The 22,773-nt window shown below is 44.0% G+C and overlaps 1 protein-coding gene and 1 long non-coding RNA gene across 2 annotated transcripts in view; one reads left to right on the plus strand and one right to left on the minus strand.

The window, feature by feature from the left end:
* Nucleotides 1–22,773, minus strand: part of LOC148224137 (uncharacterized) — a 56,953-nt gene that overhangs the window by 19,661 nt on the left and 14,519 nt on the right. The window lies entirely within an intron of this gene.
* FERMT1 (FERM domain containing kindlin 1) lies at nt 379–19,631 on the plus strand. Its single transcript, XM_014895084.2, has 15 exons — nt 379–514; nt 3,505–3,678; nt 5,186–5,419; nt 6,873–7,019; nt 7,588–7,801; nt 8,238–8,340; nt 9,546–9,653; nt 10,514–10,645; nt 10,785–10,834; nt 12,885–13,009; nt 14,034–14,140; nt 14,691–14,912; nt 15,575–15,699; nt 17,436–17,577; nt 18,696–19,631. Exons 2-15 carry the CDS (start codon nt 3,528–3,530, stop codon nt 18,867–18,869), a joined length of 2,034 nt encoding a protein of 677 aa, XP_014750570.2. The 5' UTR covers nt 379–514; nt 3,505–3,527; the 3' UTR covers nt 18,870–19,631.

Raw genomic sequence — 22,773 nt, forward strand, 5'->3', positions numbered from 1 at the left:
TCTGTTTCTCTTTTCTGTGGAAACAATGTGCTTTACCTCATCACTGTAACACCGTGTAAGTCAAAAGTTTAAGACAAGAAAGACTTTCTGCGGAAATCTGACTCATGGAGAAGCCTTGGCCCATTTCCTGTCGGTCCAATCCACTTTAATGCTGTGCCTCTTCTAACACACCTCCACCTCACAAACACACCTTTCTATTCTTTGCCGTTGCGCCCTCAGAACTGATTTTTCTCCAGGCAGCCTCAAACCTCTAAAAGCAACAGCTGAAGCTGCTCCATGGCCCGAGGTCATCGCTGAGCTGGTGCGTGTGGGCAGCAAACGAGTGGGAGACCCTGAGCACCCGCCCGGGCGGACAGCGCTCCTCACTACTCCCACCGCGGGCGGGCGGCGGGAAGGGGAAGGGAGGAAGGGCCGCCTCCCCCGGGGATGCCGCTCCTCCCCTCGTAGTTCGCCGTCACCTGGCCTTTGAGAACGGCGAGGGAGGAGAGGGGAGCGCTGCCGGCGGGGACGGCAGGTGAGGAGCGCGGGGCGCCCGTCGGGAGCGCGGGGCGATGTCGGAGCGAGCCCGGCTCGGGGCACCCGCGGGCGGCTCTGCGCTGCCCCAGGGCGCCCGGGGCGGGGCGGAATGCCCGACAGGAGCAGCCCGGGGTTGTTTCTCTCACAACCTTGTTTTCGCTGCGTTTAGGCGCGCTCCGGGGCCCCGCGGCCGCCCGGCGCTTCCTCCCAGTGCAAGCGGCGCTGCAGGCCGGGCACCCTCCGAGCCGTGCCCGGCACTGCCAGCCCCAGAGATACCTGGGGAAACATCCTTAACTTGGCTTTAACCCCGCGTCGTCAGCACGTTGCTCCAGCACGATTCACAGCTTTTTCCATTCCCACTCAGCGTTTGAAGTTTGGGGCAGGGAGGGCTAAAATCTGCGGAGAGCTCGATGTGTAGAGCCATTACTGCTTTTAGATAGTTGCCCTGGCCAAAATGCGTTGCAGAAATGCCGAGTGGAGCCAGCAGTAGCCTGAGGACACGTTTCTGGCCTCTTTGATCCCCCCGTGCCAGGCCTTGCAGCTCCCACGTGGAGCCCAGGAGCTGGGGCGCGCTCCCGAACAGATCCAGGCTTGACCTGAAGGCTGAAAGATGTGGAGCCCTGGAAGTTTGGGTTTGGTTGGGGTTTAATAGTGAGGGGTTCGTTGTCTTCGTTGCTTTGCTTGCCCCGTTTTTGAGACCAAGCTTTGTTTGTGCTGCGTATTCCAGTAGATTTACAAGTGTTTGTGTTGCCTTATGTTCAAACTGAAACCTCCCTGTTTGAAGAGGAAGTGGGGGAGTACGTGGCTTTAGGGACTATGATGGAGTGCCAGGATTAGTGCACTGAGGCCATGGCTTTCCAAGCCGGTGAAAGAAAGGGTTTCACCCACCCCTTGGGCTGCTTATTTTCACCCGTGTCAGCACAGGCACTTGTGTGCAGAATTAGACTGGGAAGCGAAACCAAATTTAAAAAGACGCCCAAAAAAATCCAGATCAGTTGCTAAATGTTTTCACTGGCCCAAGAAGGCAGATGAGACTGCTGCTTTTCTGTAATAATAATGGTTTATAGTGGAACAAGGGTGGGCAAAAGTAGAGTTCATCTACCAAACTGCACCCCTGTGCTCCTAAAATAAAATCCCATAGTTCTCATCCTTTGGCCATGGATTACTTTTGAAGTTGTTTCTTGATGGTTAGGAGCATGACTAGGGGCATTTTGACTTTTCTAAAGTCAGGAATTTTGTTTTGCTGTGAATACATTGCAAAGACAGCTGTCCTGTACACCTTGTACTGCACTTGTGCTGAACCTGCCTGGGACACCATCTCGGGACCGGGCTCTTGGATGCTTTAGGAGAGCCACAGTCCTTCCTCTCCACGGGTACCCCCAGGTCTAGTGCATACCTAAGTTCATAAATCCATGTGGCACACAGCAGCACAAATTCAAAATCCTTTTTCCCAGAGGCAGGAAAGCCAGTGTTCCCAGTCTCCAATACAATGCCTTTATTTACCAAGGCAAGCCAAGCAAACTTCTTGGATAAGTATCAACCTTTGTTGGTTTAGTAACTGGTGTAAAGGTGTAGGCTGGCACATGTAAGAGCCCAATTAACAGCAGCGCTTGTTCCATAGTGTGAATTGGCCTCTTGGAGTCCCACAGTTATCAAGCTGCAGTTTTCAGACTTAGGGCTCTCTATGTGTGTCGGTAATTTTGGAACTCAGGGCACACTCCCAGCCCCATTCCAGTGAAATTCGCTGGTAAGGTAATTGCCCTCTAAAAGGATGACTTTGAGCTCGTCATAGTATACATTTATGTCATTTGTTTAAGGGGAAATCCGTCTAATTTTTAAATACACATCCATTGTCATTGCCTCTATGTTTGGAATCACTTTCCTTATTAGTCGACTTTGTCATTACCACCTCACCTCTATTATTCCTTTGATGACAAATTTTATATCAATGGCATTGACATCAGGTTTTAAATTACTAAATACTTGTTTTTAAGAAGCCTGTAACGTTGTTACATCCCTGCTGGCTCAGTTATTTTCTATGTTAAAAGCCGTTTGTGTAGGGCCCCTTCAGCGAGAGTCTGTGACCTGAGTTCTCCTGTGTTGCTGAAAGTTTGCAATAAATGGAATTAATCCATTTTCGTGCCTACACGTCAACTGTAAGGGCTTGTTTCAGGACAGGGAGCTGATGTGGTACCTTCTCTCACTGGTTAAATATCACAAATCCTGCCTGCAGCATCAGTTACCTTATACCTACAAGCTCTTTCTTCAGCAGAACCCAGCTGATGATAACCAAAGCTTCTACTTGGAGCATCTCCTCCAGTTGGTTTTGGCATGATTACTGTTCACCTGGCAGGAGCCTGGTGGGATCTCAGACAATTCACCCTGCTGAAAAGGATATGTGCCTACCTCCCTGTGCAAGTCAGCAGGAACTGCAGATCTGTGCCTGGATAATGCTGGCAGAGAGCCACTAAAATTGTCTCCCCTTGTATGTAACCAAATAGGTAAAACTACTGTCTGGATTTGGTCCTTGTGAATAAGCTGCTAGAACTGCAAGTGTAAGCTGAGATTTGCAGTGAAAATTACAGCCCTAAGTGTGCAAGTCAACAAAATGCCTTTTTTCACTGGACAGATTGCCAAAGCAGATCCCACTCACAACTGCAGGCTGTACAATGTCCAGGCTGGCAGATTAGCACTGGATGGTGGGCAAACCCAGCTAAAACTGAGCTATCTCTACCCAAATGGAGGCATCTGGGTTGGGGGTGTGGCAAAATCAAAATAAAACCAAAAATTCCTACATTCCTATCTTGCAAGAGCAATTGCAAAAGCAGAGTCTAGTTCAGAGGTAACAAGGTAACACCTCTGAAGTTCCATCCAAGGCCGCTGCGAAGTCCTGGCAGCGTGGAATGATGTGCAGGCTATGGAGAAATGCATTTGTTTCAGAGAGTGGAGGTAAATCATCCTGTTTGCTTGGTTGGTTTGCTTTTGCAGGGCTTACACAGACCTTTCCCAAGATGGTTTCCTCAAATGAATATGGGTCGCACACCTGGGAGCTCTCACTGACAGTTGATCATCAACATGAAGGCATAGAAAAGGTACAAGTACTACACATCACAGGGGACCTTCATGTTGGAGGACTGATGCTGAAATTAGTAGAAAAAATCGGTGAGTAAAGAGCTGTTTCATTTACACAGTGCTACTAAAGTAGCAGGTGCAGCTTTCCCCCTATGAAGAGAGCTTCTGTGTGTTTTGAAACGGTGCTGCCTCACTTCTGTCTCATGGCACAGAGTGTGGAGGTTCTCAGACCCAGGGGTTTTTGTGGTCAGAACCCCTCCCTGTGTTCCACCTTCTGTGGCTAAAGCATCTGCGTTACCATGGTGCCAACAAAACTTTAGGTTTGCCTTTCAGTTAGACAAAAATAATGAAACCAGGCTAACAATCCAGCTCCCTTTCCAGAAGGATGTTACAGGCTGTGTGGCTTGGGGGACAGGAGAGGTAGATGATGCCCTGTTTATCCACCCGTGGCTGTCAGAGAGGATGAGTTGTTAAAAGGCACTTCAGAAGTTCCCGTTTCCTGTGCTGTTGTGGCATTCTATCCTAAGTCTGAGCCATGTTATCCATTGCATAGATACAGTAAGGAAGAGCTGGGAAAAGCCAAGACTGGCTGAGTCTAAGTTAAGAAATGAAAAGTAAAATCCCCTGTGTACAGGCACAGCAGGGGAGCACAGGAAGAGAATCTGAGATCACTTCTGTCACCTTCTCTGCCTACTTAGACACACAGTTCAGCCGGAAACTGATGGTAGCCAGAGTTTCCACTGTGTCAGAAGAATAATTTTTCACAATATTTTTTTTTAATACTCAACTGGTGTGAAAAGCTTTATATATTAATATTTAAAGCAAATCTGTAACTGACTTGTGTCAGCAGCTCCCTTGAGACACAGCTCTTACCAGGGGACTTCAAAATAGGACAGGGCTCAGCTGTGTTATGGACATGCTGAGGAATAGCCTCTGCCTCATGGAACAAGGATTGATGCAAAGACTGAAACAGCTTGACCGAGATCACACAGAAGCTTTACCTGCTACTGCATATTGACATCTGGGAAGTCATCTAATCTTGGAATTCCCATGGAACTGAGAGCAGCAATACTTTATCTCTTTCCTTGTGCTTGTGCTGCTACTTAGCTGTGTGTAACCAAGGCTCCCATGGACTCGAAGCTGGTTCTTAACACTCTCAAGATGAGCTGCTCACTGCTGCTTCCAGGAGGCTGTGGAAGAGCTTGTGCCCAGCTGAGTGCACAGGAGATTTTGTAGGAGGATTTTCACCTTGCACTGACAAGTTCTGAACTAGAACCCTTTGTTATTAGTCCTTATCCCAGCACAATCCCAACAGCATTGTACCATATGTAGCACCAGATTCAGGAGATGTTCTTTCCCTGTGGATAGCCACAAGATGAAGGCAGTGCCACAGTCAGCACCTGGCTTAGATCTTCAGGTAAAACAAAGTTGGTTCCCAGTGACTGCCACAAGAATTCATCAAACAGGGTCTAGGTTGGGACCTGTAGTTTCTCCTTTAATCTAAATAAATATTTGTGTTTACAGAGACCTGTTTCCGAACCAAGTGTTTTGTATATTTGCTCCATAGTTTGTTAGTAACCATTTTGTATTCTCCTAGAAATAGCACAAGATTGGTCAGACTATGCCTTTTGGTGGGAGCAGAAAAAATGTTGGCTTCTGAAAACCCACTGGACACTGGATAAATACGGGGTGCAAGCAGATGCTAAGCTGATCTTCACTGCTCAGCACAAAATGCTGCGGCTTCGCTTGCCAAACATGAAGACTGTGAGACTGAAAGTCAGCTTCTCTTCCATGGTGTTCAGAGCTGTCAGTGACATCTGCAAAGTGCTCAGTAAGTAAAGATAAATCTCCTCTGGCAATTAAGCTGGAGCATTTTATTGAGTGGCCTTGTTTTGTTGTGAAGTCCTTCCTCACAAAACTGTTTAGGTCAAAGAGAAATTTGAGACAGATTTTTGGGGGTTTCAGTATGCAGTGCACGTCAATGGTTCTTAGTCTCTGTGATAACTGATGCAAGCACTGTCAGGAATGTGTCCCAGAAGTTGCAGAAGTACTGGATAGTCAAAGCTGGCAGTTTTCTAGGAATCCTTGTCCTCCTGGAGCAGGACTTGGTCCTGATTATTCTGTGCCATTGACTAAGAGTTTGAGATTATCAATGTCCTACACTAGCCTTCACCACAGGGAATTTCACTGCTGCCAACTGATTGATCACCTATTTTCAGTACCATTAATGATATCCAGCTCTGCCTGTTATATGTGTTCACTTTAGATGAACACATGCATATGTAGCATGTTTTGAATGTTCCAGACTTCTGTATGCCCAGATCTGTTCAGGTCGGGCCATACCTAACAACTCCATCCCAGCCCAGGAATGTCTCCCAGCACTGAGTCCCCCAGTCTCTGCTCTTTCCAACAATGGAGCATTTCCAAGTACAGGGTTTGGAGAATGCCAGATGTGTGCCTGTGATCAATGGGAATCAGTTGAGTCTGCACACAGTCTTCAAAATCCTTTTGGTTTAGGGTAAAATAGGAAGTAAATTCCTCATCTTAGTTTAGATCTTCAGAGCTTAGACCATTAATACACTCACCCTCAGAAGGAATTTACTGCCTCATATTGATCCACTTTCAATTTTATCTCCTAGCAGTAGATTGTGAAAAGTGTAGTAGCTTTATTATACCTAACAGCTCTGATATAATGATGCCATAATAGTCCAAATGGCATTTGGCCAAATTAAATATTCCTACATTTTCCCTCTAGACTGAGTCAGTACAGAAACATTGTAACTTTGAATGAGTGAATACTGTCAAAAATGGCTTTGCTTACCCCAGGGTAAAAGTGTTTTTCAGAAATGAAATGCCAAGTTTGAGAATGCCTGGGAATGCCTGTCTGAATTAGTAATGCATTAGAAAACAGTGAGAACTGAGACAGAATCCTGTATGAGAAATACATTGAATAATAAAAGGCATGAACCTCAATTACAGTGGTTCTTGCTTATTATGCTCATAGGTGACTGCAGAGCTGTTAGGGAGAAAGAGCTTTTTCCTGGCATTTGAAAATGCAGTTACACGTCCTACAAAAGTAGATTTCAATCCTGTACAAACTCACTCTTATGGCCCGAAGTCTTTGGCCTTGTTATAGAATTAGTGGATTTTCCACAGCTACTACTTTCAACCTGCTAAAAATAAAATCCAGATTGCAACATGAAGCTTCCTGAAATGCTGTTAGCAACCATGGGTGCTCTTTTGGATGTAATCATCTTGCTTCACTTCCCAAACTGCCTTTGTAGATATCAGGAGGTCAGAAGAACTGTCTTTGTTGAAGCAATCAGAAGGCACGCTCAAAAAGAAAAAGAAAAAAGACAAGAACAGCAAAGAACCAGCTACAGAAGATATCTTAAACCTGAACAACTCTCCAGTGAGTTCTGGATTACCAGGTAATGAAAAATCAATATGATTTTATTGTTCTGACTGGAAGTCAAAAAGAGGAAGAAATTCTTTGTTACGCAAAGGAGGCCAATTTCATGTAGGATGGTCTTGGAGACACAGTGGGTCTAAAATCAGTGGCTTCAAGAAATCTCCAATATGTCAATATTGGACTATGTCCAATAGTATTTCCCTGTTGTCTCTAGAAATGTTTTCCTTTCCATTGATATGAGAAAGGCAACACTAGAAAACAGGTTGTGGCCCTGCACACAGGATGTGCTGCTGCCCTTTGAAAAAGGGGGAGAATGCTTAAAATATTCATTAAATTTGGCAACCTGCAAAGAAAATGAGGAATAAAGGTTTGAAAGCCTGTGTTTCCTGTGTCCAACACAACTGAGATGTCAGAGAGCAAAAAGAGCATTTCTGTCCCTGAAGTCACCTCACCTGTGAAAGGACAAGGCCAGCTGGAGACAGCAGAGATAGGAGACTGTCTTGAAAGAAAAGGGTTTGGGTCTTATGATGGAAAGTGGTGGACAGGACCATTTTTCATGGGAATAACGTTATGCTCTTAACTTGCAGGCAATGCAGGTTTATACAGTAAAACCATGACACCTGTTTATGATCCTGTCAGTGGGTCACCAGCTTCTTCCACAATTACTTGGTTCAGTGATGGTTCCTCGACTGAGCAGAACTGCAGCATCCTGGCCCTCAGTCATTCCACCTGTTCTCCTGAGATGCTGGCAGAGATGTACCAGCCACGGACTTTGGCTGACAAAGCCAAACTCAATGCAGGGTAAGGTGCCTCTCCTGAGATCCTTTGGGTTTAAAATGAGGAATGATGGCATTGTGCAGGCTCTGGGCTAAAGTCTGTTGTTAGTTGAAGGCAAATTCAGTTGAGCACGGTGGGCACAGATAAAGGACAGTTTGGATGGCAAACTCCAAAGGCTTTAAGTAAACAGTGGAAAGAGACGTGGATAAGTTCAATAATTTTGCATTAAAAATAGGTGACTGAGTTCTGCACAAGTAAACATTGCTTATTGTATATACACAGAAAATGGAAGTTGGAAGTCTCTATGAATGCTCCACCTCCTTGAGTTACATGAATTTTCCCTAGATTTAGAGGAATTCGAGCTGTTTGTTCCCACTTTTGTTTCACAATTGCACTGGAGCTCTGCAGGTGTGATGGTTTTTCTTGTACAGATGAAGCTGTGGGTTGTTTTCTTCCACAGCTGGCTGGATTCCTCTCGATCACTTATGGAACAAGGTGTTGTGGAGGAAGATCTGCTTCTTCTACGCTTTAAATATTACACTTTCTTTGATTTGAATCCAAAAGTAAGAGCCTTGTTTTTATTGCTATTCATTGTTTGCCTGCTTTCATGTCAAGGAGCTTTACAGTAATATAGAATATATGTAGCTCTATGTGGAATTTTATCTAGGATTTGTAACAAACCCTTCAGAGAGATCAAATTCAGCTTCTTCCCCTCAGCTACAGCTGCACTTTTACCCTCTGGACACTGAATCACTGCTCCTCATGTGAAAAGAGATCTTAAATTTAAAGATGGGATCTGAAGAGCACCAGAAACAGTATCCCTATTGCCAGAGGGGCTGGTTTACTTTCTGTGTCTCTTTTAACAGGAAAAATTAAGGGGAAAACTAGACTAGCAGTATCCTAAATGATGCATGGAGACCTGTTTTTGAAATTTGGCTTAAAATCACATTTATATTGCACTGCCCTCATTGAATTTCAGTTTTTCTGGACTGAAGCCGTCAGAAGAAATCAGGGCACTTTCCAGTTTATCTGGCATAGTGTTGGGTGAAATGGCACCCCACTAAAATCCAAGTACATGTCTCTACTTCAGCAGCCCAAATATTTCCCTTCTCTGCCCCAGCCAGCCCTGGAGCCATGGGATGAAACCATCCAAAAGAGCTTCAGGCAGCCTAATATCTCACCTCTGCTGGGAGAGGTGATGCCCCGAGGTTTACCCTCCCATCACCTACATTTCACCAGCTCTGGGGCTTGAACATTTCTGTGAGACACTTCAGCTTATTAACCAAGTCGATAATAAGGAATAATCACTATCCAAAAAACAGATAGTGAATTAAAGCAGATCTGGCAAATCTCAAGCCAGTGCAAAGACAGAAGCAGAAGTGAAAAAGCCAAGAGAGGAAGAAAGGAAGTGAGGAACAAGAGACTTCTGCAGGTCACATTCGAGTCAGCCATGTCACATGATTTTCTCCCAGTGTGGTTTCACATCTTGGTTACTCCAGTCCAAGGCTCCTGCCTCAAAAGGGGACACTGAGCCTCACCTTCTGCTTCAGCCAGGGCTCCTGGTTGGTTTTTTGTTGGCTCAGCAAGCCGTGGGCCCATGCACACAATCACAGAGCTGGTACAAGACAAGCAGGGTGTTTGGAGCACGGCAGAGGTGGGAGGAGGAAGGAAACGAGCGCTGCGGTTCAGCGCAGCGTTGGATGAGATGCAGCTGATGGTGAGGCTGTGCCTTGGGGGTCGCTAACGAGCAGTGCTGTGTTCCCTGCAGTACGATGCAGTGAGAATCAACCAAATCTATGAACAAGCCCGCTGGGCCATCCTGCTGGAGGAGATCGATTGCACAGAGGAGGAAATGCTCATCTTCGCTGCGCTACAGGCACGTACTTGAGCCAAGTTGCAAAACCTGTTCCCTCAAGAGGCAGGCACGGGTTAGGACAAGACTAGGACAGAGCCCTGGCCAGGAGCTCTGCTCGGGTTGGGGGTCGCTCTTGGGGTGAGAAACAATCGGCAGCATCCATCAGCTCAAGCAGCTAAACTCAGTAGCAGCACTAACACCATTATTCACACAATTATGGAAGCATTTACTAACAGTATCTGCACCTAGAATGTAACTTGGATGTCAGTATTTGTATGAAGAGTTGCTTCCCATACCAGCTACCATCCCTTCACCTTTTCTTCCTGAAAATTCCTGTAATACACCATGTGTACACCATGTGAACATTTCCCAACAGACAGGAAAAAAGCCACAGCACAATGTGAAGATAGGGACACTATGGAGTGCTTGGAAATTTAACAGCTGGGCATGACTTAGTCTCTGACCATAGGTAATAAAGCACAAACCTTCATTAATAATAAATTTCTTCCTTTTAAATTAAATTGAGCTGCCAGTATTTCACAGCCTGTCACTGCAGAACACCAGAGAACCTTGCTTCCAAGTTTCCACCTTGTATGGATGGCAGGACTAGGATCCAAATGTAGCACCAAGTCAGCCTCCCAGAACAGGGACAGTTATTCAGCAAAGGAATACAAACATTGATAATTAAAATAGGAAACCATTATCAGCCATTGCACAGGAGTCACACTGGACATGGCTGTTTCCTTGGGAAAACCCCTGATTCCTGCACAACTTCACACAGTTGTCCAAGCCCCAGGACACCAAATGATCTATTTTCAAACACTGTGATTGTGTGTTGATGATTGATGTACTGACTATTGGATCCTGATGTTTTATTTTAGTACCATGTAAGCAAGTTATCATTATCATCAGAGACACAGGATTCCATCTGTGAGTCAGAAGTAGATGAAGTAGAAGCTGCCCTTTCCAATCTGGAAGTGACACTGGAAGGTGGAAACAAAAGTAACATTTTGGTAGGTCCTTTGGGATCCCAGAATTTCTTTTGCTGTGCCAAATCTGTTGACTCTCATGAACCTTTCTGGTTCTTGATTTTTTTTAACAGTTGACTACAGAGGGCATTGTACTAAAATTATTCCTAATTATTCCTGACAGGAGGACATCACAGATATCCCGAAACTTGCTGATAATCTCAAGCTAGTTAGGTGAGTTGTTAAAATTAATAATAAAACATTCAAAACCAAAAGCTTAATCTTACAAGAGATCTCTTGGGTTTTTCATTCTAATCTAACAGTACATCTGACAGTTATAAATTGACAAATACCCCAGATAGGTCTAACCAGTCTAATATTCTCTTGCAGTCTTTCTCTTCCTGCTTCTGACAATGTTCCTTGGCAAATCTTTCCCACTCCTGGCATGCTGGGTAGCTGTATTTGTACTTATTAAAGACCCTGCTGTCTGTATTTCCTAGTGCTCATCAGTCATCATCTCTAAACAAAAGAACCTTCTTTTTTTGCCAGTAAAAAAAAAAAGGAAGAAACTTGCAGTTTTCCCTGAGAAGAATTTCTGAAAGTAACCCCAGGGAATGTATTTTTTTTAAAAAAGAAAACATCCAAATTACCCCTTTCTTACCAAACATGGAGGCTGTTTTTTCTAATAGCAAAATGAGTTTCTGTGATCCCATTATAATATCTTGTTTTATGGGTGATTTAAATGACTGTAGAGACCTCAAGTCTGTAATGCCTTTTATCACAAAACAGTCTTTGTGTTTTAGAAAGATAAAGTGTTCTGTTGTACAAGTATTTATCAGATTCATCCGTTGACAGATGGTATTTTTAATCTGGGAACTGAAAACTGCACCTGAAAAAATTTTAACTGTTGTTAACTGCTAACAATTGTTAATTATTAATTTCCAATTTGGAATTTTATTTGACATTCTTATTATGAAGGTGGCTTGAGGTGAAAGGGAATTAAGGCTTTTAACAATGGGTTATTTGTTTTTCCCCAGCAGTAGAGCAGTTTGTTTTTATAAGCACTCAGCAGTTATTTTTCATCATGAAAAAGCTCCTATATAAATGATAAATCCCTTACCAAACCTAAGGCATTGTAGGTAGGGTGTAAAACTTTTCTTTAAACAGCAACACTTTGTGGCTATAATTATTTGATTAATTGTAGACCTGTATGCAAAGCTGTACATGCCCTACTGTTTACTGTTCCTATGGTGAACTTTTATTCCTATTTATTCACAGTATGCACCACAGTAAATGCTGCTTTCACGTGGGGACATGAATTGTGGAGAATTGCAACATTTTTTTCAAAAACAACAAGAAGAAGCTTTCTAAAAAATTTGCAGCAACATTTTCAGGGATAGAAAAGTAATTTTATCTGTCTAAAAAAAATATAGTCCCTTATTTTTGAAGAATATCACTGTACTGGAAAATTAAAAGCCAAATTATTTGGTAGTTTTGAAAATCCGAGGTTTTTTAGTTTAAACATCAAAATTGCCATTTTCTAGAAAGGATTCTAAACTAAGATTTTTAGAAAGGGTCTGGAGGTATCTATAACAAGAGTATATATATATATTACATCACTGCTTTCCAGCTAGTTCTATACTCTTTGTACCATCCTCTTAGATTTAAGGGGAAATACGTGATTTTCTTTTTCTTTTTTCTTCTTTTTCCCTTCATTGATGGCTTTTGTCACTAGCTGTGAAGTATTTCTCTACTCAAATAGTGCAAATACCTCTGGTTTTCTCTCCTGGAGGGCTACAAAGCTTCTATAAACTTAGTGAAGGAATAGAATTTTGTTGGTTTGGATATTATTCACCTTAAGCCAAAAAAAGCTGGTTTCTGCTTCTTTACAATGAATACGAGTTGGTTTTATGGGTGCAGATATTCAAGGTAAGGAGCTATGAAAAAGTGATGCCAATTTATTTTAATAAATCAGAGGTTTCATTTGTGTTATTGAGTTGATGGGGAAAATTAATCTGTTAGAAGGGAATGGCTTTGCTTAGTAATGGAATAAATAGATGAGAAAAATCATAGATGGGATTCAGCTAAAATCTGGAGTAAAAACCACGTCCATACCTGGGATAACCTAGATTGGATCCAGGCATTTCCCAGCCCCTCCCTGACACAGAAATGTCATTTCCAACCAAAGCCTGACTCTGAATTTCAGAGGCTCTGTAATATTTGTGAGGGACTCAGCAATTTGTATATGTTGATATAAACAAATGGGATTTCTTTTTTCTGGTAGGCCCAAGAAGCTGGCACTCAAAGCTATCAAGACATACTGGTTTGTCTTCAGAGACACTTCAATATCTTATTTTAAAAACAAGGAATCTGCACAGGGAGAACCTGTTGAGAAACTAAACCTAAAAGGTAAGAATTCTCCTTCCTTTGTTTTTTTTTCTGTTGCATCTGTGAACTGAATAAAATAAGAAATTTCTGACAGACTCAGGAAGGCAAGCACAGCAGCATTTAGTCTGGGAGCTTTTTCAGTTCCTGAGATTGCACCTGCAGAAAAGGCCTAAACAGAAAGGATTCAATAGTTTAACCTGAGCTGGGGTTATCAGAGCCTAATTTGTAAAATCCCCTGTACTGCTGAATTCTTCAAGATGAGTCAGGTAGGGAATGTGACTTGTGGGATGCTTTACATCCAAATACTTTCACTCTCCATTAAATGGGAGTGTTTCCCCTGTGTCCTTGGCAGCAGAGGATTAGGGATGATGCCATGGGCAGGAATGCCAGAGGCTGTCCCTGCATTCTGCTGTGCAGGGACAGCTCCAGGACCTTCTCTGGGCCTTGTTTGTGTCGTGCATGGGGATTCCCATGTCACAGCCAGCTGCTGGAGGAGGAGCCCCGGGTGTGCACACAGACACCAGCACCCTGGATAGCCTCCATCTACATCTGCTCCTGCAGGGACATCCTTTGTTCAGCATCAGGGAACCAGTGATGCCCACGACTCATCCTAGAAGAAACCTTTGAAATAGAAGATTGACCCTGCATCCCAATCTGCATATCCTCAGTAGGTCAGAGAATGCATGGGAAAAACAGCCAGGGTGGCTGGAACCTCCCCAAGGAGCCTCTCCCACCAGTTCCTCTCCATTTGAAGTGCTGAGCATTTCCTAAGATCAGGCTGAGGTTTTGGGAGCACTCATATCCTTTCACTTCCACGTGTACTCATGTGCTCCCTGAGCTCAGAGCATTCATCACCCTGGCAAGCCAGACCAGGCAGTGAACTGGAACAAAACCCTTTCATTAGGGCCTAAGTTTCAAAAGGCTTGGCCCTTAGTCTCAAAGAAAAACAACTACAAAGTCCTGGTCCTTAGTGTTAAAGCAGTAATTAAAGTTACTGATGTAGTAATGAAATAAATTAATTTTCTTCTGATTCTCTGTGATCTAGGATGTGAAGTTGTACCAGATGTAAATGTTGCAGCGAAGAAGTTTGGAATCAAATTACTAATTCCTGTTGCAGATGGCATGAATGAAGTATATTTAAGATGTGATAATGTGAGTAATAAGAAATGAGACAATTTGGATTCAAGATTTATGGCAGATTGTCCTGTTCTAGAATTTGTATAGAAAAATGAGGATGCTGCAGAGAGTTTATTATGTAAATCTTTAGAAAATTTAAGAACACTGTGGTAGCCTAACAAATACATAATTGTTCTGAGGACATAAGGACAGTAAAGAATCTTGTGTTTATCATCAATTGCCAAATAAAGCTGGGAGGAAAAAAGCCAGAAAGAACAAGCTATAAAAAAACAGTAAGTTAGAGAATTGAGGTTTGGATTTTGTTTTCTTTTTTCCTAATTAGAACTCTCCCCATTCAGATGAGGAGAGTGTGATAAGGATCTTACATTAGTTTTCAGTTTATTGAAATGTATCAGATCAAATTGTGTAAAAAGCATTCAGTAGGTGAAAACCAGTCATGCAATAAATCTTCCAAGAGAATCTATTTCAAGGTACTTGATTTTTTAGAAAATTGAAAACCTAGGTGTAGTTGGAGCTAGTCCAATCGGGAAGGAAGAGCAGTAACAAACCATTGTCTTTGTTTCAGGAGGATCAGTACGCTCGGTGGATGGCTGCTTGTGTTTTAGCCTCCAAAGGCAAAACAATGGCTGACAGCTCCTACCAGCACGAGGTCCAAAAGATCCTTTCATTCCTCCAGATGAAAAACTGGACCACGAGTTCCCAGGCTGCCTCTGAGCCAGAGAATGTAGATATGAAACCTGAATGCTTCGTCTCACCACGCTATACCAAAAAATTCAAGTCCAAGCAGGTATCCTGAGTATGGCTCGATGGCTGGGTGTGGTTGGGCTCCCATTCCAGTGGTTGCTTAGGGATGAGGCTGGATCAGAGCAGCATTTGGAAGCCATGCAATACAACACCCTGCAATAGTTGTTTGTCCCTTTGCAAGAGGCCTTTTCTTCAAACTGAACACAGGGACAGGTGTTTTGGCACCTCCTCCAAGTATCTCTCCTACATCCATGCCCTGGCTTAAGTCACCCATGATGTTCTGCTCCTGATAACACTGTTCCTGAAAGTCTCTTCAGAGTAGCAAAGGAAGGATTTTAAGGACTGCAAGTAACTGTTTGCATCTGAATCAACAGGGTCTTCTTGCCCTTCAAGTCTTTCCTTCCTCTCCCATCTAATTCCCTGTCCTGCTTTTGCTGTGCAAGAGCTCAGCCTGCCCATCCTGAAAAGGGTCCCCATACAGAGCAGTATGGAGCCAGGGCAGTGCTGCACAGACCCAGACCCGAGATGTCCATTCTGCCCTTTGCCCTTGGGATGTGTCCTCAAGTGCCCTCTGTGCTGCATCTGCACAGTGACAACAAAGTGTCTGAACACAGCATCACACCTCATGATTTCTGATTTAGTGAAAGCAACAGGATTTTTGTTCTCCAGTCAGCTGAAAACTTTCTCTCTTCCTGTGTTTCCCAGCTGACTGCCCGTATTCTGGAAGCCCACCAAAATGTATCCCAGATGTCCCTGGTGGAGGCCAAGCTGCGTTTTATCCAAGCCTGGCAGTCCCTCCCTGAGTTTGGTTTATCCTACTACATTGTAAGGTAATTGCACTCTCACTCCTGTGAAGCTGCCATAAGGTGTTCATGCTGAATGATTTGCAGGAAGTTCTTTGACACCCTGTTCCAACAACATTTTCTATTCTTTTCCCCCACAGACTTATTTTAATTTTGCTGATTTCCATACTGCTGGTTTTTTCTGTAGGAGTAGCACCCAGTAGCTCCATTCCTGGAGTGAGACTCTGCATTACATGTGCCTTGGTACAGACCTCTTGGATTTAGCCTGAAGTAACCTCTCACCAGCATTAAACCCTTACTGTCATAAACTCTCCAAAATGTATAAAATGCATGTCTCATTGATGTGCTCAGGTTTGCAGGATATGTTCACTCTGACTTTTGTTCATTGCAATATGATAAAATGGTAATTTATTCTATATTTCATTAAGAAAACAGCAAATTATCCATTTTAGGGTTAATCCAGGAGAGCAGTGAGCACAAGAAAGGTCCCATTGTGTTCACAGCAGCTTCCTTGGACACAGCAGCGTTTGACCTGCAGCCTTTTCTCTTGACAAAAAAACAAAAAGCTGAAAAGTACTGACACAACCATACTTGGAGGCACCTTCCTTAATTTGTGTTTAACACCCCTCCCAGAGCTAGGAACCATCTGTGGTATAAATTGAAGCAGCTGGGAACCACGCTGTGGCACGGAGGCCAGCTGTTGTGGAACAGCCCACATCTGACTTCCCAAAGTCCAGTGGCCTCATGTGAGCTGTGACATCATCTTGGTCCTTGGATGTTCCAGGTTCCAAACTGTACCTGGGAGACACTTGAGAGAGCACTGCTTGTTTGGAGCCAGAATTATCCCTGAATTCTGTGCCCAAAAATGCTCCCCGATCCTGTTGAATTTACTAACGCAGGTACAGATTTTTTTGCCCCATCTGTCACCATTAATCCTGTTAAAAACACAAACCAACCCAACACCTAAACTGTATTTTGGAGTGGTGAATTGCTACAAACTGCTGGGCAGTATCTCAGTGGGGCATTAAGCAAAGTACAAATTGTGTCCAGGTCACATTTTTCTCTAAGGTCCAGCTGCATCTAAAGAGAGGAAGGTTCACAAACAGGATCAGAAATACTGATAATACTCACAGCAGGCAGATGAGATTTCTTCCAGCTTTCAGCATGAAGGTTGTTTCTTTACCTGAGAAATCTGTTCCTAGCTATTCCCAACTCAAAAAATGCTGTCCCCCAAAGATTCTGATGCTTTTGTATTTATTTTTCATCTCTAATCAGAAGAAAGTTGAAATGTTAAAATGCCTCAGGAATTTTGTAATGGGATTGATACTCAAAAACATGTATATATCAGTTGTTTAGATTATATAATTTAGGTTAATATAGGTTAATATAACTAGAGAGGAACATGTTTCAACATTAGAGAAATGAAGCAACAAAAATTATTGTTGACATTTTTTCCAGTAAAAACATAATCAGGTTCATGCATTTGGAAAGAACAGTTTTTTAGCAGGAAACAATGAATTGGAAAGATTTCAGCCAGACCTACCTTCCTGGTTATTTTCCATCTTACACCATGGCTCACCAGCCTACACTTCTGCTTTATAACAAATCCTGTTCTAAAGATGGGTCCAAGCTCTCCTCTATCTCAGGCTCTTGTGACTTTTCCCACGTTTTTTGCACTTCCAGAGGAGAGCAGCTGAAATGTTTCTCTAGACAGAAATCATTGCAAAGCACATCTGCTCAAAGGTTTTGGGGTTTTTTTTCAGATTTAAAGGAAGCAAGAAGGATGATGTGCTTGGGGTGTCCTATAACAGGCTGATACGGATAGATATGGCCACAGGAGATCCTATCACAACGTGGAGGTTCTCCAACATGAAGCAGTGGAATGTGAACTGGGAAATCCGCCAGGTAAAGCTGCAACAGCTCCGTGTTCAGTCCTTGCATTTCACACACTCGAGGATGTTTTCAGAAAACATTTTCAAACCTCACTGAAAAGATTTTGAACGTGTTGTGACATGTTGTTAAATAAGCTGTCTGCAGTTTTTCTTAGTGGAGTCTGTAGTCAAAAATCAGAAACTGAAAGATTGCCTGTTTTAAAGGTTCCTACCAAGCTTACTCTTTACAAGTTGCCCTTGATTTTGATGGGATGAAATAGAGACTCCAAAGTGAATTCCAACGTGTTGTGTTTACTGCTCTGTCAGTAAAAACCTCATTTGAACTCTCATGCATCATCCTCTACATTGTGGTAGTTCAGTCTCTATGACAGACTGAGGATACAGGACCCCAGTTTGTCTTTCCAATCCCAAACTGAGATTGCAACTCTTTGTCAATGTGTGGTCCCTGCTTTGGGGTTTGAAAGCTTGAAGCCAGCTCTATAAATTGTAGATTTCTGGGGTGGAACTACTGTGACCTGATGTAAATTGAAGCAGCCTGGGAACTGCTCCTGCTTATGGAGTTTTCCACATCCATCTGCCAGATCCAGGAGAGATCAGATACATTCCCTACTGCTCTCCTGCACTACTCCCTGTGCCAGAGCCTGTAATTCTGGGTCAGGTTGCTGGGTTTACATTAAATCCCTCTCAAAAAAGGCACAATCCACAGTAATCAACCAAGCTCAGTTTGCTGCATTTTAGAACTAATGGTAGCTGGAAGCCAAAACCGGGACCCCAAAGGCAGATTTATGGTCAGCACGTAATAATGGACAGATTAAACATTATTCATTAGACAAAGAGTCAGAAATGCCATTCCTTTTCTTCCCAGTGTTCACTTTATATGCCATTGGAAAAAAGCTAAAAGATTTTGTTGTGTGCTTGAACAAGCAAAAAGATTTCACCACAAGGGGGCCCTGATGTAGCAGCAAATCCAAAACCAAGCAGCCAAAAACACCCTGAGCATCCGGCAGACCCAGAACTCTTGGTCAGAGGCAGGAAGTGCTTTTATCACAGTATTTGTGATCCAGCTGCCCTCTCACTTCTCTTTCTTCCCAGCTTATCTCTGTCTGATTTTGCCACATCTGTTCTCCGTAGGTTGCCATCGAGTTTGACCAGAATGTGTCCATTGCTTTCACGTGCCTGAGTGCAGACTGCAAAATCATCCATGAGTATATTGGGGGCTACATCTTCTTGTCAACACGTTCCAAGGACCACAATGAAACACTGGATGAAGAACTCTTCCACAAATTAACTGGAGGTCAGGAATGAGATGAAGTAAACTCTCTTCCCACTGCCTGCTTCTTCTTATAGCTAAGACTACCAGAGATGAAACAAAAATATCTCTGATTGTTAATTGCTGGCTACTAATTATTGTAAGTGTCAGTCTTGTGCTATGATTGGGACTGTTGACAGTTTTTGTTAAATACTGAAGCTGAGGTCACTGGATGCAGTATGGCAACTCCATCATCAGTACTTGAGAAAATTGAATTGACTGTTTTTCTTTTGTACAGCTCAATGTTTTTAAATAAACAGTGTCTAGCCACTGGACAAGTTTTTTTTTAATCTAGCATTTTTAATTGCAGCAATCTGTTTAAGCATTCAGAGCAAGTAGCTTGAGGATATGGTACAGTGAATTTTCTTCTCTGTTACAGCCAGGCAACTTCCATTGTTAAACTGGCCATTGTTAAAGAGCCCAGCATTTATCAGAACTAAAGCTGAATAAATACATATTTTAAAGCTCCATAGCTTGTCTAACACTTGCCCTGAGAACACAAAACATTCCAAAGTCCTGAAGACTAAGCTATTGAAACTCCTGTAGGAGTTACTCAGTTGCTCAAAAATGTAGTACCCATGTCCACCTTCATCCACTGAAGTGGTTTCCTAAAGCCAGAGAAGCTGCAGAGCTTCTCTGCAAGCTTGCATCTTGGCAAAACTGGATGCAAAAGGTTCATCTTTTGAGAAATACTGTTACCTGGTTGAAAAATGTGCTTTAGGAACTATCTAAAGCTATTAAAGAGGCCTTTGAGTGTATTTCTATTTGTGTCCCTGTTACTCTGTTTTACTATGACATCTCACTGAACTAAGCTGTTCATGTGAGGATCTGAAAAGCCTGCAGAAATGATCTAATGTGTGTAATGCAGAATGCAAAGAGAGATGCTCAGAGGGCCAGAGCCCCTCTGTTCTGGAGACAGGCTGAGAGAGATGGGGATGTTCAGCCTGGAGAGACCATGGAAGTGCTAAGAGAGAGCTGGACAGGGACTTTTGCCATGGGCACACAGTGATAGGACAAGGGGAAATGGCTTCCTGCTGACAGGGCAGGGCTGGATCGATACTGGGGAGAAATTCTTCCCTGTGAGGGTGGTAAGGCCCTGGCACAGGTTGTCAGAGGAGCTGTGGATGTCTCTGAGGAACCACATCTGAAGCCAGCAGCTCTGCCTGCTGGAAGGAGCCACACACATCCACCGAAGTGAATGAAATTTGATACTACCCTGTAAAGCAAGGACGGAGTGAAGCTGGGAGAACTCATGGAACTACTGGACAAACCAAAACTGGTTTCACATATCTAAATAAATACAATGGATAGGTGTTGTCATATCATAAAGGGATGCTGCAGAAATCACTGCATAAATTCATAAACATCAATGGAAACTGAGAGCCCTGATTTTCATGCCATGTGCTCTGCTTTTCCCCAGCCCCTGTCAATGGGCTTCAGTGGAATCACTCCCAGTTTGTGCAGTTTAAACTACAGCTTTACATTTTGCAAAAAGAAAAAAATACAGCCTGCTTCCCAGCCCTCTGTTCTTCCCTCTCCTCAGTACTTCTTGCAGAGGCTGAGGAACCATCCAGTTTTCCTTCAGAAGAGAACTTACTCATTGGCCAAGTGCTTGACACAAGCCAAGTATTTTCCTCACGTTGTGAGATCCACCCAAGTCCAAACGCTGGCCATATTTAAAGCCTGCCTAAGGGTGCCATGGGAGAGCTAAATGTTTCTATTAGTACCAGCACCTCTTCCCCAGACAGCTGCCTTCCAAATCAGTCTTCACTTAGGCTTTGCAGTGAGGACCCTGACCATGCCTGCATGGAGCCCCTCATGTGGCAGTGAGCAATGCCAGGCTGCTGTGGATGCTCCCCGGGAAGCACAGCCCATGCTTGCCACTCTCAGAGCAGTTTGTCCCAGAGTGCTGCATGGAGGCCCTGTAGTTGCCACTTGCCTACGTGACCTGAGCACAGGAATGCAGAGACAGGGCAATCTGAGCATAGCTCTCATAGCAGTGTGTGGCTCATTTCGTTGCTAAACAAGCACGTTCACTCGCCGTTCCAGCTGTCTGTACCAGGATTTCAGAGAAACGAACAAATATTTCCATTTTCTTTCCTGCCCCTCCTTCAATCTTACCCCATGTGTCACTGCTTTTCGACTAAATCCTTCACTGCTGCTTTGCAAGGAGGAATTCTGCCAGCTCATCCTGGCTGGCTGTAAGCCCTCTCCTTTGCCATTTTCGGTTTAAGGGAGTGATCCCCTGCTGATGCCCTCTCTCTGCATTTCCTTAGGTCATTCAGCTGTCTCTTCTCCTTGCCCCACTCACTTTGCAAGGCTTTTCCACAATAGGTAAGGGATAGGTAGGAAAGCAAACTGCTTTCATCCAGCTGCTTTGAGTGCTGCATGTGACTGTAGCTCCTCTTACTACAAGCAGAAGAGAGGTTTCAATGGGAAGGCTCCATGCTAGAGAGGTTAGAGTGGGAAGGCCTGACCCCAGGCATTCCTGCACTTCCACAATTCCAGGCTGGATATGGTGGGCAGCACCTGAGAGGAGGCCTGCCCCAGCCTGCTCTGCCTGACACCTGCACCAGCCACAGCTTCAAGGCATTTTTCATCCCACCCCATGTCACCGAGCACGTCCCAGCCACGCTCTGGACAGTCCCTTAATGCATGTGGGGTTCCACATCCTCCCTTTTTGTGCAATAATGAGCTCATCACACCTCTTTATACACAGGGTTAAAGACCACGGGCTCAGTGGGCTGTAGAAACGTAATTAATTGCATAGTGCCAGATGTGGGAGAGGTTTCCCAGAATGAATGAAAGCAGGACAGGGGCGTCTGCCCTGAAGTTTTGCAATACAGAGATGATATCCTGGACAGGAATGTTTTTAGATGAAAACAAACATTTAGGAAACTTACACCTCAGCCCAGCTGCAACCCTATTCTGTACACGATGCTTAATTAAACCCAAGCCAGGTCAGGGTAAAGCACTGCCGATGTCAGATGGATCCTGCTGCTCTTACATCAAATTCCGTAGAAGATTTCACCACTGCCTTCAGCCTGCATTAGGTGACACACACCCCATCGTTTTCTGAAACCTCAGGCTAAATAATCCTTTCCTTCCATTCTCTCCCCTTTTTCTGTAGGAAAATGTCCTGCTTGTGCTTGCTCTGTGGACAGACCCGTGAAACGGTTCTTTTGTTGGCTTTAAGAGCCATTCTCCAGATTTTTTTCAGGATATTTTCATCCTTAACCATCACTTGGATTACGGCCAGTAAGAAACATTCACCTCTTAAACTTTACAGCCTGGTACGATGCTCACCTTCTCCTGCTCGCCCCAGCTCTGCTTATCTTGGTGTCACTAAGGAATGCAGGGCTCAGCCCGAGAATTCCTGCGGGCAGAGGGGCTTTGTGCAGCCCTGAATCGCCCCCGGGGAGGGGGCGCCTGCTTCAGCTCTCTTTGCATCACCCGTGTGAAAAGGCTGACAGAAACGCCTGCCTTTGCTAACCGCTCCCTCAGGTTGTCACTGAAACTCTCAGAAAAGCGGAAAAAAGAATAAAAGGCGACGTGAGAACAGGCCAAAGTGAGTCACAAAGGGGAAATCTCTGCCTGCTGTTAGCAGATATTTCAAAGAAACTTGTGAACGAGGGCTGCTGCCTGCCCTGGGAAACCTCCGGCAGTACCTGGGCAGCTGCCTGAGATGTGGCACCATAGCAGAAATATTTCAGATGATGAGAGTTTGCGGCTAAGCAAAGAGCTGGGAAGATACAATACCTGCTACCAAAACTGGCCATCTAAAAAAGCAGAAACAAAGATGGAAAATAAAAATTAACGAAAGCTCATTTCCCAGAGGTGCTCTGCCTCTTGCACCAGGTTCTCTGTATCACTCAGAAATCAAGGGCCTCTGGGCAAACA

The sequence above is a fragment of the Sturnus vulgaris genome, chromosome 3 (genome assembly GCF_052056855.1).
Source record: "Sturnus vulgaris isolate bStuVul1 chromosome 3, bStuVul1.hap1, whole genome shotgun sequence".
NCBI lineage: Eukaryota > Metazoa > Chordata > Aves > Passeriformes > Sturnidae > Sturnus > Sturnus vulgaris.